The sequence below is a fragment of the Spodoptera frugiperda genome, chromosome 25 (genome assembly GCF_023101765.2).
Source record: "Spodoptera frugiperda isolate SF20-4 chromosome 25, AGI-APGP_CSIRO_Sfru_2.0, whole genome shotgun sequence".
NCBI lineage: Eukaryota > Metazoa > Arthropoda > Insecta > Lepidoptera > Noctuidae > Spodoptera > Spodoptera frugiperda.
The window spans coordinates 4,093,903-4,115,244 of NC_064236.1; the positions used below are offsets into that span (position 1 = coordinate 4,093,903).

A 21,342-nucleotide genomic window follows, 5' to 3' on the forward strand; every position below is an offset into this window, starting at 1 on the left:
TTACAAAGACGGATTGACCGCAACATCACCAAACAAGCACTTACAAAATCATTTTAGTCTAAATACCTTTTATTAATTTGAATGTATCAGCATTTAGTCCACCCCCCTAGTACATATTAGTGAGTAGTGTTAGTTACGTTACGCGAGCATTGATTTGGGAATTAAAGGGGTGGCTAAGGGCTTCCATTGACCAGCATCCATTTCCAAATTAATTTTGATATCAATTAGTTCCAAAATAGCTTGTCAATAGCAGCCAGCATATGTATCTACACAGCTACACTTCATTCTATGCAAAGCCAGTGTAAATTGACCCTTGGGTGTCCACAAAGATCATATAAAGCGAGATCATGGTAAATTTGTTTCGTGTGTCTATTAATTGAAGTATAGCTCGCTAGGGTTCAAAATAAAGGGGGACCATTAGTGTTTGTGAGTTAACCGCAACATTTAATGCACTCTGATTTCATATTGCTATTTGTTGAGCTGTTGTAACGCGCTGTTGAATGTAATGCTCGTGTGGTTTGTTCGTGGTGATCGGGAGTACAATATTATACGAGGTTGGAATGTATGTGCATTGTTTAATTATGTGGTGTTTTGGAACAACTAAATATTTACATCTATGGAGCCTGCTTAGGTACCTGGTTAGCTGACTGTGCAGCGCTTATAACAGACAACCAACGGGGCTCCAATTTTGGACCACCAGTAAGCATTAGAATGCTTTTCCACCAGATATGTGCTATGCTACGTTGCTGTGGATGCGTTTGGCTTCCACCAATCATATTCATTGAGTCGCATAGTATAGCACTGGTGGTAACTGACTCAGTTAAGCTTTGTTTTTATGTAGAAATATGCGTGTTGTCTATGCGTGTTACTATCGATACATCGCATACTTGAGTTGCGCATCTCTGGTGGCTTATACTTATATAGCGTCAATGAAATAAGTACCTATATCAAAATCATCTGCAACAGTCACAAGCTATTACACACAAAGAGTGCCCAAAATGTTTGATACAGATTCAATAAATCAACCATCACCTCTAACAGACGAACCATAAGTAATCATGGCGTTTCAGAAAAAAGCCAATTTATTAATCCATCCACGTACGTAGGTACCGGTGCTGCGAATGCACCTCGAAATTCGATTTTTCGGAAAACGAAATACGATTCGTGTCAGGCGCAGTTTGCCGGAATATTTTGTCGGATCGGGTTGAAAACTTGTTAAGTGACATGATGCAGGATAACGAGGAATGCAGGTGGACGGTGCGAAGCCAGGATAGGTGGATGATCAAATCATGGGCGGTGGTAACGACTTCGCAGACATAAACCTATTACCAGTGGCACCACGGCACCGGAGCTTTGGATTTCAGTTTCCAGTTTGCAGCGTGTCACAGCAAATTTTAATGATTTCAAGCGACTAAAAATGTCTCATTTCGACTACATTTAAAGCACTAGCTTGTGAATTGTATTTTTTTATTTATTAAAGTTTTACAAACAGCTTCTGCATAAAGAATATTAAGTACAGTAAATACAATACAGTAACGGCTACGGTTTATACAGTCGTGAATTATAGGTTAACCAACATTTAATACTAAGTGATAACTTGACACTAAATGAAATATGTAAATCGATTTAATAAACTCATTAAACTGTAGGTATGAAGAGCAGGTAGCAATATTTATATAAATTCGTCTTACACTATAAAACAGTAAATAAATAAAGAAATCATTGAAATATATTGCTTTACACAGATATTGAAGATAAGTAAGACATTATCTGACCCCAAAACACATTTTTTAGAATAAGCAGATAGGTACCGACTTATTATTTAGTAGTAATAATCTTAATAATCCCACTAATCTTATCGCTCTATAATATTCTAATGAAAGTTTGTTACGTATGTTAGCCACTAGTTATACATACACGTATCTCAGGAATGACTGTATGTATTTAGACAAACTATTTAAGAAATATAGGGAATAGTATTTCATGTTTATTACCCTGAACATTTCTGTTGTTTCTTTTTAGGCTTACACTAAAAAGTAGGTTTCTACTAGCAGATTTATGAATACTTTTATGGTAAAGTTTTGTTTTAATGTAGTCATTCTACACTATCTAGATGGTACCTACCTAGATACTTTTTAAGTTAGTTTTAAGAACTTGTGTTGTTAGAATATTTCGTCTAAAGGTGCACCCACACAGCGGTTATATAACGTTACACAACAATGTGTAACAATAACATTTGTGTTTAAACAAATTATAACAGTGGTTGTAGAGTATGTTACATGCTGTTATAAATGTTACACAATGTTGTATAACGTTATATAACTGCTGTGTGGGAGCACCTTAATATACAATATAATACGTCAATCTCCTATGGGGGTAGGGAGAGACAAAGGAACACCATCAGACTTTTCATGAATGTTCATCGATAAAGGGTAAATACCCTTTATTTGGCCTTTCTTTAATATATCACCAATCTGGTCTCAAATCAGTAAGTATCGGTATTAAATTCAGCAATACTAATCAATGCAATTAAGCAATAAACCTTATTATCTTCTTTATACAATTACTATCTATACATATAATAAAATCGTAGAAAAGTGCTGTCTGTACATTGAAAATAAAAATAAAAAAAATAGCAGGGGTTATTGTTATGTCGATGTCGAACCCAAAAATGTAATTAACTTTTTTTTTGTCTGTTTGTCTGTTTGTCTGTTTGTCTGTTTGTCTGTTCGTCTGTGCGCGCTAATCTCGGAAACGGCTGATCCGAGTTGGATGCGGTTTTCACGAATATATTGTGGGATGCTTAAATTTACATTTAGTGTTTGTTTCATGTCAATCGGTTCATAAATAAAAAAGTTATGTCAAATTAAAGAATCACGTCGAACATTCTATGCTTATACCATTAATCTCCGCAACTATTTGACGGATTTGGTTGAAATTTGGTACAGATATAGTTTAGAACCTTAGAAAGGACATAGATATATTTTTATTTCAAAAATCAAAAAATAAAAATAAGAAATAATTATCTATACATATAATAAAATCGTAGAAAAGTGCTGTCTGTACATTGAAAATAAAAATAAAAAAAATAGCAGGGGTTATTGTTATGTCGATGTCGAACCCAAAAATGTAATTAACTTTTTTTTGTCTGTTTGTCTGTTTGTCTGTTTGTCTGTTTGTCTGTTCGTCTGTGCGCGCTAATCTCAGAAACGGCTGATCCGAGTTGGATGCGGTTTTCACGAATATATTGTGGGATGCTTAAATTTACATTTAGTGTTTGTTTTATGTCAATCGGTTCATAAATAAAAAAGTTATGTCAAATTAAAGAATCACGTCGAACATTCTATGCTTATACCATTAATCTCCGCAACTATTTGACGGATTTGGTTGAAATTTGGTACAGATATAGTTTAGAACCTTAGAAAGGACATATTACACATATTTTTATTTCAAAAATCAAAAAATAAAAATAAGAAATAAATTATTTATAAATAATTCTATGTCGATCGTTACACACGACTTCGGTTCATGTTATTGTTTTAATTTATCGAAAAATAAGTAAATAAATAGTAAAAAGATATGAAAAAAATAATATCAATATAATAAAACATTTAGTACAAAGAAAATGCTCTAACGGAGTATAGATAATTCTATGTCGATCGTTACACGACTTCGGTTCATGTTATTGTTTTAATTCATCGAAAAAAAGTAAATAAATCGTAAAAAAGGTACCGGTAAACTATGGCAACTTTACCGGACCCTTGGCAACTTTACCATACTATAGGTATTCAGTATAAACTCATTTATCTAAAAATCTACCCACTAGAATTCTGTTTTGTAATAGTAGTATTTTTTAGACATTAAAAGGAAATATTTACTATATTTTGCGTAGACGCAAGACTGCTATTATGCCAGTAATGGCCGTCACAATGTATGCGTGAAAATGTGCTAAAAGTTAGTAGTTCCTAAATTGTGCTCACAGAGCCTTAATTATATGTCACAGGTGAGTGAAATTTTGATCTTGAATGTATAATATAGTTGGGATTACTGTTGTAATGTCAGCAATTGCTTTTTCTTTAATTTATTGATAAATAATCGCTTCGGTAATGTTGACACAGGTTAGGTAAAGTTGCCACGGCCTACTTTGTGGCAACTTTACCTACAGTTAGGGTTGGCAATAAATGTTTTTTTCTTGTTTGTGTGTATGTAACCATTTTCGAATACCTAAATTTCCCAGCATAATAGTGAATATCCTGGATGATAAGTTATAATGTATTTAATAATACCTTTTGTTTTAGAGCCAAAATGGCTCACATGAAACAAAACCGCAGATAACTCGGAGTTAGACAATATAAAAAGTATACGAAAGTAATGTTAAAATTAGCTATGGAGATAGTGAAGTCAAAAAATTAAAAAGTCAAAAGATTAAACATTATTTTGTAGCCTTTTTTTACAATTTTAAACATAAATACTTAAAATTTTAGAACTTAATTTAGTTTAAAAGGGAACAATATTTATGTCAGATATTTATGCTTTTTTTTACTTTAGGTTTAAGGTTTATAATTTTTTTTTAAATATACATGTCATAAAAATAATTCTCATTTTTTGACAACCCCGAGCGTAACAAATTATTTGTATGTAAATTACGATGAAACCCGTGGCAACTTTCGCGACTGTCTGTGTAGCCGTTATCTTTATAGATTTCCTCATATTGTTTGCATTATAATACGAAGAGGTCCTAGATGAAGCCCTCTGTACCTCAACAACTCTTTAATATGCAATACACGATGAATACGGCGCGTAGGTAAAGTTGCCAAAAATTTGGTATCTTTACCCATGTTGTTTTTTCTTTACTACGGCTAAAGTAAGCGTTTGTATATAATGACGATTACGGTAAAGTGAGCCAGATAGACTACAATTCTAAATATATAGTTTTGGTTTCTATGCGTCTTATGGTTAAAAATATATTTCGATTTTTGTTCCAAAATATGGTAAAGTTGCCATGTTTTACGGTATGAAAAAAATATAATATCAATATAATTAAACTTTTAGTACAAAGAAAATGCCCGAACGGAGTATAAATAAATAATCCAAGTTGTCTTTATCCTCGATAGATGGCGTTGGGATCGAAATAGATCGCGCTATGGTTTCGTTACATTCATTTGGTTGGGTATCGGCCGAGCGCTTCGGTACTATCGTAGAAAAAGTGTATTATCAGTCGTATGATTATTTGTCTGTAGTGGTCCTGCTGTTTCGTATATTCTAAATTGGTTTCGTTGTATTTGTCAATTAATAAGTTTATTTGTTGGGTTTTCCTGGTTTTTTGGTTAAACTATTTAACGTAGGTTTAGTTTCATATCGATTATTAGTAGTTACTGTAGTTAGTTTTTTTAATAAAATTGTAAGTCTAATTTTTTTTTAATTAGATTAGATTTAAGTCGTTTCTTTTAAATTATTTAGTTTAAGCTTGGTTATTATAGCATAGAGGATAGGTTGTAATATAGTTTCTTTTTTAATTGTTATAAATTCGTAATTCGTAGCTTTCTTTAGTTTTAAGTTAGTTTAAGTCCGTTTTTAAACTATTTTTTCAATGCCCTAAGTGAGTATACATCTATTAAATCCAACGCAGAGCTCATTATGTTGATTTTTGAAGAGTTCCCGGGAATATCTTCCACATCTCATTTTTGAAGAGATCCCGCGAGATCGGGAACTATGTGGTTAAAACCAAAAATTTGCCGGAAGTCACTATTCCACGCGAACGAAGTCGCGGGCAAAAGCTATATACAACAAAATCGTTTTAAAGCAAAACGCGTGCTTCTACAGAATAAAGGCAATTCTAACATACTTTCCTATGCAGGTAGGAACGTGAGATGTATTTTTGTGACAGCCTCCAACAGGCTCCTTACTCAGTATAAGATAGAACGGAGATTGTATGATATCTATTCAGAGTTAGAATAATAGAAATGCATCTTATGCAGGGCTACTTAGTTTGTCATGTATCTTGGAATTGTTAAATTATTTAGTATGCAATAAGAAAATAAAGATTGATTTAATAATGAGCTAATAGAGCTATTGTGGTACTAAATCGTTTTGTACTAAGTACGTTTTTAACGAAGCTATGTACGTATGTAGGTACATACAGTATGGAGATCACTCCAATAACTTAAATGAAACTACAAGTATTACTAGTCCACAGAAGCACAATAAAACTAAATATTTCAAAGAAAACTGGAAATTAAAATATATCAATCAATTATTAAATAAATCAAGTATTAAATTCTGTATGAATAGCTCCATGTTCCTTGATCACAGAAGAGACATTGTTATAATGCCGTATTTGTAAAGAGTGTTTAAATTAGCTCAAAGAGAATAATGCACTATTTGGCTTATCAGCTGGGCCTATTTCGCACATTTTTCGTATATTGTCAGACAAAATGATATAAATATGTGGTATTAAGTCATAAGATTTTCATTTTAATTTTTCCATGCGGTATATGACTAACTATTAACCAGCTCAGTAGACACCCGATAGTTACAGTAACTATCTTTGTACAGTAACTGTCTTTGTACTGAATCTTTCTTTTCTTACCTGCATACCAAATTACTTAGCTGACTCTACATACTGTATACAAAGAATACATGGTAACACGACAATACCTTACAGAGAGGAAGTAGCTCACGTAATGTAGATTTTTTATTTTACTGAAAGAATACTTTATTTTCATATCCAATTCAAACGGCATTCGTATATTTTTTAACAATTAAGTATTATGTTTAGCCGTGAATCAAATAGAAAAAAGAATACTTGGTAACTTCATAATAACAGGGTTGAAATTTTTAAATTCGTAGAGAAAAGAACACTGTGAAAGCTTTTAACTACTGTTTATTTGATTATATCTACGATTTTTTCTAATATCTACAAGTCCCCCTTCTGCGAAATGTGGTATTCCAATTTAATCTTTACACGAGATCATTCTTCGGAATTTGCTTCGGAGTATCAAAAAAAAATATTTCTGTACTTTTCCACGATTATGGAAATATTTGACATTCCTTTGACCTACATTTTGGTAGACTAGAAATTTAACTTCCATTAGTACTCAATAGATGGCGTGAGTAGTTCCAACCTAAAGTAAAATCCTATTTAGGTCATACAACTAAAAGGAATCTTTCTCGGTTTAGATTATAATGTTTTGAAAACCAAAAGAACTTAAGGTATAACTTTATGTCACACTGTTTAATCTCCGAAGCGGTAGGCAGAAGGGTACTTACATTATAACACTCATTTTTCACCAGTCATATTAAAAGTTACATGTCAAAGAAAGTCTGCTAATTGCCACAAAATGTACCTGACACTTTGTGCTTCGTGTATAAGATCGTCTATGTCGAAGGGAGATTATAAAATCCGTTATTATCATATTACGATTAGCCGTTTAGAAAACCAGTGCAGTAAATTCTTATACACACTACTCAGATAAAAATTTTGAGGAACTGAAAAACAATCTAAAAAGACTCACGACTGACTCACGTGGAAAATTTTCTTATTTTTATTTAGGTACAGACGGTTCAAGACGATTATGTGTCTCGTCTACAGCTTGTTATCAGGAGGGGGCCTTGAGACATCGATTTGTAATTACCTTTTCTATGAAGTCCTTCACTCAAAGCTTTTAGTCTTCGAGTCACTATTCAAAAGAATCTGCGAATAGAAGCCCTATATTTGCTACGAATAAATTATCTCTAGAAATGTTTTTTCTTCTTCCAATCCTTATTTATTTCATGTTGCTATTGTTTTCTAGTAGACCGCGTGTAAGAGATTACGTTTCTTTCGTATGTTTTGAAATATGATGTATACATACAACCTACTTATTATAAGGTTTGGGTTCGCTGTCATTGCAGCGGTAAAGAGGGATATTTGAGGAGTGGTTTAAGAGACGCTACGGTGTTCTCATCTGACAACCGCCTGACAAAAACATCGTGAGGAATCCTGGAGCTTATATTTTTTAATTATATCTAGATTTACTATTAATTTTGAAGTTGCCAACCCGCATTGAGCAAGCGTGGCATTAATGCTCAAGCCTTCTCCGTGTGAGAAGAAGCTATTGCTCAGCAGTGGCCACTTGTAGATTCGTTTTTATTTTGACTGCATTTCACATTTGACTGCATGGTTGGTGCGGTGGCTGGGCAACCGGCTGCCGCGGAAAATGTAGCGGGTTCGTTTCCGCACGGAGCAACTTTTTGTGTGATCCTTAAACTGTTGTTTCGGGTTTGGGTGTCAATGTTTTTAAAAAATCCCTCAAATTCTTTTCTAAGAGTATATTTAAATATTAAAAACATTTTGCTCGATTCTAGGATCAAACCTAACTCATGTTTAGACTTTTTTGTGACCCGAAGAAGTATTTCAGAAAAATTTTATTATTGCAATGTATTGTATGTAGTATTTCATGTATTTTATAAGTACCACCGAATACATTTCCAATCTGCTTATAGCTTTTGAGTGCACTAGCGATCGCAGCACGTACTTCAAACAGGCTCCGATATACAGGCTGTTTAAACTTTTTCAATTTCAAACTTTCAATTACTGGTAAACATGAAGCTTCGCACTCCGTTCAACATCACATCAGCAAGAACAAAACTGTGTGAACTGCACTTTACACTAGTGGGTGGTGTAAAGTGCAGTTCACACTTTGTGTGTACGAACACACAATACAACACAATCGCTTCTCTTTCTACAGAATGGGTTGATACATACCTACCTATAGGCTACAGGTTAAGATGCTTTTTGCCAGTTAGGCTATATGTATAGCTAAGAGGGTACCAACTTATAACTATGAATCACGTATTAGTTTGGTTTGCTAGTATTGTCCAGATGACTTCGTTTTTTTGTAACAACGCTGTTGTACATGATATTTAGGGATCAGAAATGGTGCTGTATGTGAAAAAGTATTTTCCCTATGTTACTGCTTTTCTTTTGAAATTTTTCTTGAATTTTCTTTGCACTAAAGCCCACTGAGCCCGAGGCCTTTCCAACGAATACAAAACCGTGGAAATCGGTTCGTGCGTTCTGGAGTTGTAGCAACAGGAAGGAAAACCCGATTTATTTTTATATTATAGAAGATAAAACAAACTTTCCGAAACCAACACCTAAAAAATTTAAACCAAGAAAAAAAACAACGTAAGCTACTTATCAATAAGGGTGCTTTTCCAATAGAGCACATCTCTTCTATTACCTACTATTATCTATTACCTATCGTTGTAATTTCAAACCGTCTGCTAGTACTAGTCTAGTCTAGTGCCCATTCATTAACAAAGAGAGGCTATCAACCTTTGATTGTATTCCTACTAGTTGAACAAAGCAAGCTGCAATGGGCTGGAGTGGATTCACCGCAGGCCACTTGATCAACGAGGATTGATTAGAGAAGGCCCTCACTCGAGATGGTCTCGAGTTCAGCCCTAGAACCAACTATGGACGTAGCCAAATTGATCCAATTAATTAATATTCATTTATCGATGGCTTTCCTACTTATGGATAGATGTCAAGTAAGATGTTATTAAGACGATGGCCTCTTATGGTTGATGCAAAAATTAGTGTCATCTACTGTCGTTTCTGTTGTAGGTATGGGAGTTTACATAACTGTATTGTGAACCTGATTATAAAAGAGTAACCTATGGAGTTTTTTGTTTGTTCTTCTCTATAGGAATGTACATTTTGGAACGAGCAAATAGCACTAGAGGATTAACCGCCAGACGTTTTGTTTTTTCTTTAATTTGTAATATTTGCTTTAACGTTCAAAAGTGCCTTCCCGGTCTATTTGAAATAAATTATTTTGACTTTGACTTCATTATTAGCTTATTTCTTCTTTTCTTTCCTTTGTAGGTACTAATTATTTTTTTATCTAAATATAAAGATACTAGCTTCTGCCAGCAGCTTCGCCCGCGTTCTTGTGGAACAGAAAATAGTGTGTTATTCCCGAGCATAATAAACCCCGATCCAGATTTTATCCGGATCCCCTCAGCCGTTTTGATGTGATTGAGTAATAAACATGAATATACCGGAACATTGAAGAATGACTGTTTTGGATCCCGCAACGACAAGGAGCAAATAAACGATAGGTTCCACTGTCCTCGATGAATTTAATGCAGGAGATAGAATGACTTAAGCCTAAAGGCACAAAAGAGACTGCACAATTGGGAGCACCCCAGTCGCTAAGTGGGTCAAATGTGTGAACTATTATACTTGCTTCCAATAATAGGTATGGCAAAAACGCCTAGATAGAGATCTAGATTCCACGTGGTCCGTATAATAAACTATATAAGTACGGTACATGTTCATATAGTAAACACAAAAGTACGTAATCCTACCTATGTGTTTACTTTTTTTTTGTTTATTACTCGTGCACCTAACATAATGGTACAATAAGCAAAACAAAAAAAAACAGTAAACAAAAAGAAAACAACGCACAAAAATTCTTGAATAAATTCGTTCAGGTAATTGTATTTGATTTTTATTTGATAACATTTTATCAACGGAGTGACCAAGTACAAATCTTGGATACTGTTATCAATGAAAATATATGGTGCACAATGTCAACTAATCACAATCAGTAGCGCGCGGTATTAAACGCACGAACAGTAATTATCACATTTTCAATAATTAACATTGTTAAATTGGAAGTGTGATTGTGAAAATGTGTGGTGTGATCGGTAGCGTGATCACTTTGAGCTTAGGTGCCATTCTTGTGATCGGCAGCTGTATCGTCGGCTTCCTTGTGGTACCTAACGTCGTTCGGAATGTGATCACAGGCGTGAGTATTTTCTTTTTTTTTTGGTAAACGAGCAGACGTATCACCTGATGGTAAGCAGTCGCCGCCGTCCATGGACACTTGAAACATCAGAGGTGTTACAAGTGCGTTGCCGGCCTTTTGGGGTTAGGAATTTAAGGGTTGTTGGGGAATCGGGGATTGGGAAGATTGGGAAGGGAGGAATTGGGCTCCCGGTAACCTCACTCACACAACGCAAGCGTTGTTTCACGTCGGTTTTCGGTGAGGCCGTGGTATCACTCCAGTCGAGCCGGCTCATTCGTGCCGAAGCATGGCTCTCCCACACTTTCTTCAATTTTATTTCCAAAAAGTAAAAATATATTATGGGTACCATTAAAACCAACGTCGAGAAAATATAAATAAAACACTCAAGCGCCTACTTAGTGCAGAATTACCTTTGTTCCTCGTAGCCTGAGTTGCAATTGGTCAACAGCATTCTCGTTTCAATTAGGTCGCCTAGGAAATCTGGACAGAACAAAAGAGGGGTTCAGTAATTGTGTCTGACTTGGGTTAAGTGCAATTCTCATTTATAAATTAGATTAAGATTTTTTTTAATACGATGAAACAGTTTTGTTGCAATTCGTATGGATAATAGAAAATGCTTATACAATGTTTTTTTTTTTTATTGAGACGATCTTGTCTTGTAGTCCCATTAATTTCGACGCTGTATTGTTGATACATTATTGAAACATACAATAGGCAAAGGATCAAATAAATAATGTATCAGAGCAAGGGTAAAAAAATTTTTTTTTGAAAAAGTAAAGATGGAGTTTCTTGCTCATCCTTCCCCATTTGACACTTTGGAACAGACTTCACTGACGAACAGACTGACGGACAATCCAATTTGATCTTTCAAAAGTGCCTAATTAAGGATGAATTGAAATAAATGCTTACTTTTAAGTAAGCATCGTGGACTAGGAACAACAAATATCAAAACAATATTTAAAAAAGTATAGCTGTCGTCCAAGGCTATGCATCTACCGAGCTTACTATTTGTATGACCTAAGTATCATTTCACAAAAATATAACAGCAACTCATCTCTATCTAAGCATAGTAATAATATATTGCATTCATTGCTATGATTAACAGTAATTAATATAAGGATCTTATAAAACTAACTGCCGTACTCACAGTCATTTAATGATTACTTAACCCAGTCCTTAGCAATAGCGTAGATGACTGATTTTTATTATAACGTCCGTCTTGTAGATAATTTTAAAATAATCGACACGTATTTTTTTATTTTCTTACTTACTTTCGAAACAATTACAAATAAATACTTTCGAAGATAAATTGATTTAAAATGTCGCGCGTCGTTAAAATGATGTATAATTAAATGTTTTGTCGTTCAGTGATCGATGGTCTTGTTAATATATTATGCATTTACGGAAATATTTACAACCTGCGCCGGAGTGACCTATTGAATAGATATTTACACTGACAACTTTGGTGTCAAGGGTCAAATCTTGACTTTTTAAACATCAAAGATCAATAGATATTATGTAACATTTTATGAGCCGTTATTTTTTCTTTTATAATAGGTATCAAATCGAGTCAGTTTAGTAAAATTAGTTGAAAGCAATTCGTCGTCTGTGGTCGCGTCAATTTTAAAACATTTACATATCCGGAAAAGGATTTGATTTATTTAGATCATGATAAAAAAATTAGCCTGTTGTAATTAAATATTTTTAAAGTGTTTATTTTAATCTTAATAAAATATAAAAAGATTTGGTTGTTTATGAAAATTTATGTTATCTACTAAATGTCATAAAAAAGAAAGTCGTTTGGCGAGTGGCATCAAGCGTAAACAGTTAAATGTACCTAATGTCTAAGCATTGATTACCACATTAGATGTAAATACAGTATTAGAAAAGATTAGCAAAAATAAGTTCGTGGTATTTTTTAAATCTAATTCTATTCTCAATTCCAACTGTTTGCTTAGTATAGTACAACGGTTTCATTACTTTGGTTGCATAAGACAAGAATAAAACAAATACCAATACAACCAGATCTGCAATTCGTTAGACTCCATCATTGTTTGAATGGCCAAAGCAAAAGAATAAATAAACAAACAAACCAACATCTGCCTTTGGTATTTACAATGAAACATCAGCAAGAATGCCATGCTTCACAAAGAACACTGCAGATCAGCATTTTAAAGAAAAACAGATACCAATTAATCGTGTTTTTCCACCAGAGATGTGCTATGTAGCTATGCTACGAAGATGTAATAGCTAAGCTTTGAAACTATGTGACCGTTTCTACTGATACTAAGCTATGTAGCTGTGTAAGTAAGATGTGCTATGAAGATGCGTATAAGTAAGCGATATATCGATGCTTTTTTTTTCAGGGGGGAAAATCATCCTATGACTTCTCTCGCCAGGGCAAGGCGAGAGAGAGTGTCAGACTCTTACTGACTAAAAACCACCCCGTTCCTACTCCTGCTTGTCGAGCCGGAGTCCCGGTAAGCCCGCTAGGTAGTCCGCAGCTCCGGATGTATCGATGATAGGGAAGCTTTATCAAATATCAATGTCAATTCCGTGCATTTATTTTTTTATTACCGTTTTAATGCCATTGTTTAATTGGGGCTTAAACAGGGGCTTGGCTGTCTGATATATGGCAATGTGAGTGTCTCAATCAGGTAATCGAATATACCGTCAACCGTGATTTTAAGTTAATTTAGTATGTCTCACGATATTATAAAAGTAGAGAAATAAAATCAATGTTATTTCTACGACCCATTTGTATGTACTGTAGGATCCGTATTAGGGCTTGAAAAGTGTGTAATATTTGTCCACTTGAGTACCAATGTAAGACAATAAATAGATTTTGAAGATATCTATTGTTACAGTTACAATAAGTGTGGATTGTCCGATAAAATTTACTTCAACAGTAAATCTGTACTTTACCTACATGCGTGTTTATCTTAATTTTATCGAGCTAATCGCTAATCTTGTTTACTAAGATCTTCACTCCAGACAAGTTAAGTGTGTTTTCGCGTTTCCATTTAGGTTCTTACTCCATTTTTTTTTTAAATCATCCAATACAGTAGTAAACCTACAACTTGACTTTGCTGCGTGGTCGCGAAGAATGGGATTTAATTGGGTTTTTTTAATGGCAATTGGGCAGACTGATTACCTGACGGGGTCTACGGATGGCGAACAAAGGTAGCTCGCCGCCTGACCAGAATCAGACCCGTGCGTACGGGGCGTCGCGTTGGGCGCGCGCTTCAAAGAGCCATTAGACCACCACAAATGGGCCCAGTAGGGCTGATGCCTGATCCGGAGCTGCGGACTACCTAGCGGGTTTACCGAGGCTCCGGTTAGAGTAGGAATGGGGTAGTTTTTTTTCAATAAGAGTCTGATACTCTCTCCCCTCGATCAAGGTGGGAAAAGACATTGGATTTTACCCCCTTTAAAAAAAGCAATTATCTATTGCTGCCCCTGGACTTAACTCCAGAGGAGTTAAAAGTGTTTGTCGGCTTTTTGGGGGTTAGGGAATTGATGATAGGGATATTTGAGATTGGGAGTTGAAGTGTTGTGGTTATAGGCTCATCAAAACATACTTACGTAACTGGTAAAGTAAGTAACCGGTACATGTAACAGTAGTGCACCCAAAGCTTTAGGCATTTGAGTACAATATTTAGAGGAACGCCTATTATTTGGCTCGTTGTGATACGAATGCTATGTAACCTAGTATTTTCGATTTTACTTCACCTACTTAAAGAAATTAATTCGTGACCCCTCACAGTCGCATATAACATATGACTTCGTTAAACAAGGCTGTAAAAATAGCGACAAAAATCTAAATATTTCAATTTAAAATTAATTAATGTCACATTAATTCTGAATTTATAATTTATTTTTATGTATGTCAAATGTCAATACCTATCTGTAATAAAAATAAAAGGAACGTTTTAATAATGAAGTTTTTATATAAAAAAAAACTTGTTTTGAAGATCTGTGGCCAGAATTAATTTGATTTTTATATGTATGTAGGTATTTTGCATATTTTGTTGAATTTCTGGAAACTAGCGATTATTATGCATCTCATTGGGTGTTTAACTTTCTTAATATTAAGCGATATTAGGACCTAACTTAGCTGTATGGTCTAATTTCGATCGATCGACATTGATATTGTGGAATTATGTATTCTTAAGTTGCAACAGTAGCGCCCATTGCATCCGTATTGCGTAGATATTGAATTAAGTAAATGGCGCGTTTGGCTTTATATACCGGACTCTGAATGCTACTTTAAAACCTACGATTATTGAGTTAACATTAAATAATTATGGAAATTTTATTGGATTAAAATAGCATTGACATTGAGATTGATTTCAAGAGTAAGCGGCCTGATATTTGTCAGGTTAAATTAGGTATATCTGCTGAGACCTCGAGCTAGATTTGTTGGTAGGGTGCTTTTCCACCAGAAATGTGCTATGTAGCTATGCTATGAAGATGTAATAGCTACGCTGTGAAACTATGTGACTGTTTCCACTGATACTACTGATTCTTTGTAGCTGTGCGAGTAAGATGTGCTATGAAGATGCGCCACCGTAAAATGGCTGTGCGAAGAAGATGCGCAGCGTAGGGAAACCGTCCATGACACACCCATAGCACGTATCTTTCTATATATATAAAAAAAAACATAAAAACATGGCTTAGCTGAGTTCGTTTCCATTAGTGTTAAGCTATGTGTTCCAATGAATGTGATTGGTTGAAGGCAAACGCGTATACAGCAACGTAGCATAGCACATCTCTGGTAGAAAAGCATCCTTATACACACACAGTAGTAAGCCCAATGTCCTTTAAAATGCCAGTAATGCACTTGTAACCTCTCTGGTGTGGTAGACGTCCAAAGGCGGAACTACCGTCACTTACAATTAGGTCATCTGTCTGTCTTCGTCTTCTGTCCTATAAAAAAAGTAGACTTCGAAACTTGAACGTTATAAAATAAAATCAGGTTAAAACTGCTAAACCCTAGTGCCTTGGAAACATGCCAAGAGAATGCCTGTATTCTTTTGTTCCTTAATGAAAAGTTTAGCGAGTCTAGTTTAAAAAACTTTAGTGAAACGAAACATGTAAGCACTGTGAAAGAATTTCTTTGCTATAGTGCCAAAGCACGTGTTTTTATTGTTTAAACACAAAATATCTTTCCTAATGTGTTCTATATCCTAATAATCCTGATAAACTTAGATAAAAAATGAAACAGCTAATGATATCAACTCCTGATTATTTCAATTAAAATATTTAATTATTTTGTCATTATTACGTTTACATGTCACTATTTTAATGTTTACATATTAATACCTGATAATATTGTATCATGAAAGTTCAAACTTTTTATAAACCAAACAATATTTTTATGCTATGAAAATCGCAAATCTCGAGAAAAGTTGAACTGCGTACGGTCTTCACCACCCATTTTTCTGTTTACTCGGCAATCTAGTTTAGGCTAACGATGCGCGTACAATTTAGCGTAATAAAACAATGAGACTTACGAATTAAAATATAGTCAACATATAACTGTGTAGCTATCAACAACTGAGAGGAATAATCGCCTACCATTCATATTGTGACTAAAGTGCAATAAACTAACCTAAAAGACAATAGTGACGTGGGCAGACCTTCCACTAAACCTTAGACTAGTCACGAGGAGCCAGAGGATGCCGGTGGCGGCTTGTCGTTCTACGTGGAGGACTAAGCCTTTGTTCAGCAGAGGACGTCTCTCGGTTGATCATGATGATGATGATGAAGATGAAACTAAATACTCAGTGAATCTGGATGGAACGTCATTCTCCAAACCGTACTAACTAAACCTTCACTACAACTCAATGTACGGAGTTAACTCTAAAGCTTATACAAACCGATTTCGCTAATTCAATTTTGTTGAATGTTGTTGTCTTGCTCATTAATAATCTTGCTCTATCATTCACCTCTATCCATCTCACATAGTTTCTTTATGTCATTTGCAAAGGCTTACAATATAGTGGCTCATGCCTCCACAAGACTTGCAAGCACAATAGTGCTGGTTACCTTAGCATGTGCTTGTTGTTGACATATTCGATAGACCAGACGTTCAAAGACAAATGGGATTTCATACGAGCTTGTTAGTAGATATTGCTTATATTCAGCACAAAGACAGGCAATCTGCATGCAATTCAAATGGCTAATTGGGTACAAGAGTAAAGCTATTGTGGTTTCTCTATCTTAAAAGGATTGTTTTTGTTTGTGTAGCATAAAGAGGGCGCTAATGTAGCGTACGGTCTTGTTAGTGTAATCTCTGTGACTATTAAAATATTAACCGCCGTACTCAGAGTCAATTAATGGTTACTTAACCCAGTCCTTACAGATTGATTTCGATACAAAATCGTTACTAAGGAATAGTTTAAGTAATCGTTAAATCTCTCTAAGTGCGGCTGTAAATCTTTATCTCTTTGGCACTACAAAATTTTTTAGTGAGTAAGAGTCTGAAACTCCCTCTCGCCTCACCCAGCGTGGGAGGAGGGATGATTTTCGCCCTCAAAAACGCGCCTAGTTACGAAGCAGCCTCTCAACCTGATTTTATGTAGCTGCTTGAACAATTGTTATACTTCATTATAATATTTATCTGAGCCTTGGGTTGGAACATATCTAAATTCCCTTTGCGATATGCACATATCACTTGCATAATTATATTTGTGATAATAAAGAATCACAGAGCAATTTTTCTGATAATTTAACGTTTCAATGTCGTTGTAAATTAAGTACGTATCAGTGTGGGTGTAAAGTATCTTTATAACCTTTTTATCGATACAAGTATCAGTTGTAAGGATAATCGATTTTATGTGTGTTTATGTAAATAGTATTATTAAATAAATCAAATGAAACCTAAGAGTGCTGAACCTCTTCACACTTTATTACCGACTTAAAATTTGAATTTTATATAACATCTATCGTTTATCTTTTATACAATGTGATAGGGGCGAGACTTCTAACCCGTTAAGGCTGAATACTACATCTAATTTTAACGACAAAAGTCCTGGGTCGAAGGGGTCGAATCCCCTCCCCCTAAAAATTATGGCCATTTTAATATTTTTTTTACTTTTTTTGATATCAAAGGTTGTATGAGTCGTAGAAACAAAAAAAAGACGACAAACGGTAGCTAATAACCTTGGCTAACTAATTCATTACTTTTTTCATATGTTTGATAATGTTTTGGTGAGAAAAAAAATAATTTGTGAATTATTCTTACCGAAAAAATCACTATTTTCCTATATTTTCAATTAGGGGTTCAACCCCCCATATTATTTTTTTTGTCGATAAAATTAGATGTAGTACTCAGCCTTAACGGGTTAGAAGTCCCACGCCTATCACATTGTATAAAAATGTTTTTTTTTATTATTATATTATCTGCTAACTCACATAACGGTTCGACAAGAAACTCGTCTAGTCTCAAGCCATGCATGAGACCCATATTCATGAGCAGCATTCCGCAACACAAGACGCGGTGACTGTCGCGATTGTTAATATAGTATATCTTACAAAAATTATAATAAATAAAATAAATGTGTTGCTAAGGGCAAATCTCGAGAACAGCTCAACCGTTTTTGCTAATTAATTTTTGTAAGGATTTCTTATTGTTAAGAGTAGGTTCTTATGTAAGCAAATAAAGTTTCTGAAGCGCAACAAAGTTTGTGGGGTCCAGTGGCTTATAATAGTAGGTAATTTTCCCTCTCAAACTGCTGTTCACATCTCGTGTTGTCATTATGATACATAAGTGCTGTGTACATAATACTATGAGACCTTAGTTGTGATCCTGTCGAGTTGGTAACAAGCACGTATGTTGTAGATACCCTCGAGCACATACCTTCGAGGATCTTGGGCCACTTATACAAAATGAAGGTACATTTTAACATAAATAATTTCATTATTCGTATTATGTAAAAATGCTCAGTTAATAAGAGTTCTTATTGAATCTTTGGGTTCTTTAGAATACTAGTTATGTTTCTCGTCAAATATTTATACATGAGTAAGCTGAAAATCATAATAATTAATTTAGTATATCTCGCGAAAGTTATAAAAATTGGTAGATTATATTTTTAGGCAATAAAATAAAAATATATGTACGGTATTTATTTTTCATCGTGAATTATAGTTTTGTTTTTATTGACTTAATAGAAAGTGGTTATCGTTTCGTGTACAATTATTTATGCAGATATGTATCGTATGCACTGATTGTTGATTCATGTACCTACTTACAAAGATATGACTTATTAAGGTAAAATTATCTGAAAGATTTGTAGCATAGAGTAAAAAATCTGGCACTTTCTGGCATCTGGTGCATTTTTTCGTGGATAACACATAATAATTCACTGTAATGTAAAAACTGTAGGCTTACATTTTTTTTTAATTTTCTGATAACAGTTGGAACCTTGCCGACCACCTGGTGTCACGTGGACGTCGTCTACAGGGACACCTTGCATATCTCTATGGCAATAATTACCAAACCATGTTTTCTCATTTTTGGTATTAAAAGACCAATTTTTATGTAGAACACTTGATAAGTCATTTCATTTATCTCAAACAGAATCATAAAGGCGAAACATGATCCCTACAACATTAATCCGCTGAGACGGTCGCAAGAATAGAACACAACAAATCTCAGACTAAACCAATACCTCGGCTTCCGTCGAAGTTAATTCTACAAGACCAACAATCCGGTATCTTTGACGTCATTCAAGTATAAATTCTCAAGGTAGGTATGCCTTGGAAACTTTTCCAACTCCGTCTCGATTCTCGAACAAAGCTGGGGGTAAAACTACTTGGCCGCTTGATTTAAAACGAATAAACGCAACGTAAAAGGAAGCCAGACGACTCCCATTCCAATAAATAACTTCAAAGCATTTACTTAGCTTCTAGAAAACTAGAGGTACCAGGAAATAATAAAAATCATACTATCTAAGAAATTCTGCCAGTGATTTTGATCGATATTCAATTTTCCTTCGTTCGTTTTTCTCGCTGTTGCAATATCGACCTTAACGTAATTTGACAAGTAGGTCGACTATTGCCTGTCAATAAGTGCTGCTGGGAAAGTGCTGTTTTAGTGGTGCTTTTACATATTTATAAAATAAATGTCACTTTTATAGGATTTAAGTTTATTGTCGTTTAAGAAGACAATATTGCGGTGTAAGTACGTTGTTTTGTGTTTAGAAATAGATAACACAAATAACAATAACAGTTGCCTACACAATGAAGCTTATACGTCGCTCGTCGTGCGTAGTTTTCCATGGTTATGGCTCCGAACGTGCCTCGAAACTAGTCGAGTAACCTAATCGGACAGTATGAAAGAATAATGATATTTACATAGATTGATTTCTTTAATATTCGAATGAGACTAATAACGTAGCGCAACAAAGATTTTTCATTCAATTATTACATATAAAATACTGTCTGAATGCAATGTCGTTCTAAAGTACATAGCACAAAGGTTTAAATACAGAAACGGTACGACTTACGGTATACACCAATGCTACTACCACTTTGACTAACCAATCCTTTGGACTACGTATTTTCGGTTATCTGTCAGATCCAATCACATTCGATCCTTCAAAGAGATTCCTAGCTTATATGTAAGATAGCATAGCCCTCTAGATAGATAGTAACCAATCTAATTGATGGACCAGTCGCATTGCCAGTGACCAAATCTCTGCTCCGTTTGTCAATTACTGGTAGCTCTTGTTGAAGTCCCAATTTACTTAATTACCTACTCTTATATTTACAAATGATGATGTTAAATGATATTTATTTTTGCAAATAAGTTACAATGTAACTCTTTTACACGTCAATCTCTTAAATAACTAGATGAGGCCGGCATTTCCTATCGGACTACTCTGAGAAGAAATGCCGAAACAAACTCAGAGGTCATAGTCTATTTAAAGTCCAGACAAAATCAATTAAAGATGTCGGAGAACCGTGCTAGTTGATTCTGTAGTGGTCTACGATTTGTAGTGTCTAAGATGTATTTTTGTAAACATAAAAATTACGAGGAGAATGTGTTTGTTAAATAGTAGTTTTTAATTAACGGGGCTCTTGAAATCTCTTGTCATCAACTTAATTTTGAGGTAGTTAACAACGTCCTAGCTACTCCCATTATTAAGCCAACAACACTTTTCCTTCATAAAAATAACGTGGAACGTGTGAAATACACAATAGCAATACCACTCAGCAAAATCTAATTGCGAAAGAGGCGAAGAGAAATAAAATTGCATCTTCACACAAAGTTTTTAAAACAAAGAGCATACCGTACGATTTAATTTCATTAGGAACCGTAAGCATCTACATTAGGCACCCTCAAAGCGCCACGCACTCACCGTTATTAAATAATTTAAATGAATACGTACTTAGTCCTGTAGGCTGAATAGCGACGGAACATTCACCGCGTCGCGTCGTGTGTCGTACATTGTTCCTTATGAATATGAGCCCCTAGATTGGCTTGTAACTAGTCGAATTACATCGAAGAGTACATATGACGTGATATCCTGGATCC

At 34.6% G+C, this 21,342-nt stretch overlaps 1 protein-coding gene across 1 annotated transcript in view; it reads left to right on the forward strand.

The window, feature by feature from the left end:
* The first annotated feature begins 10,575 nt into the window (after nucleotides 1-10,575).
* LOC118262721 (sensory neuron membrane protein 2) overlaps nucleotides 10,576-21,342 on the forward strand; it is a 121,795-nt gene continuing 111,028 nt past the window's right edge. Inside the window, exon 1 of the mRNA XM_035574292.2 lies at nucleotides 10,576-10,799. Coding sequence (XP_035430185.2) covers nucleotides 10,683-10,799 — 117 coding nt within the window. The 5' untranslated portion in view covers nucleotides 10,576-10,682. The remainder of the gene's footprint in view (nucleotides 10,800-21,342) is intronic.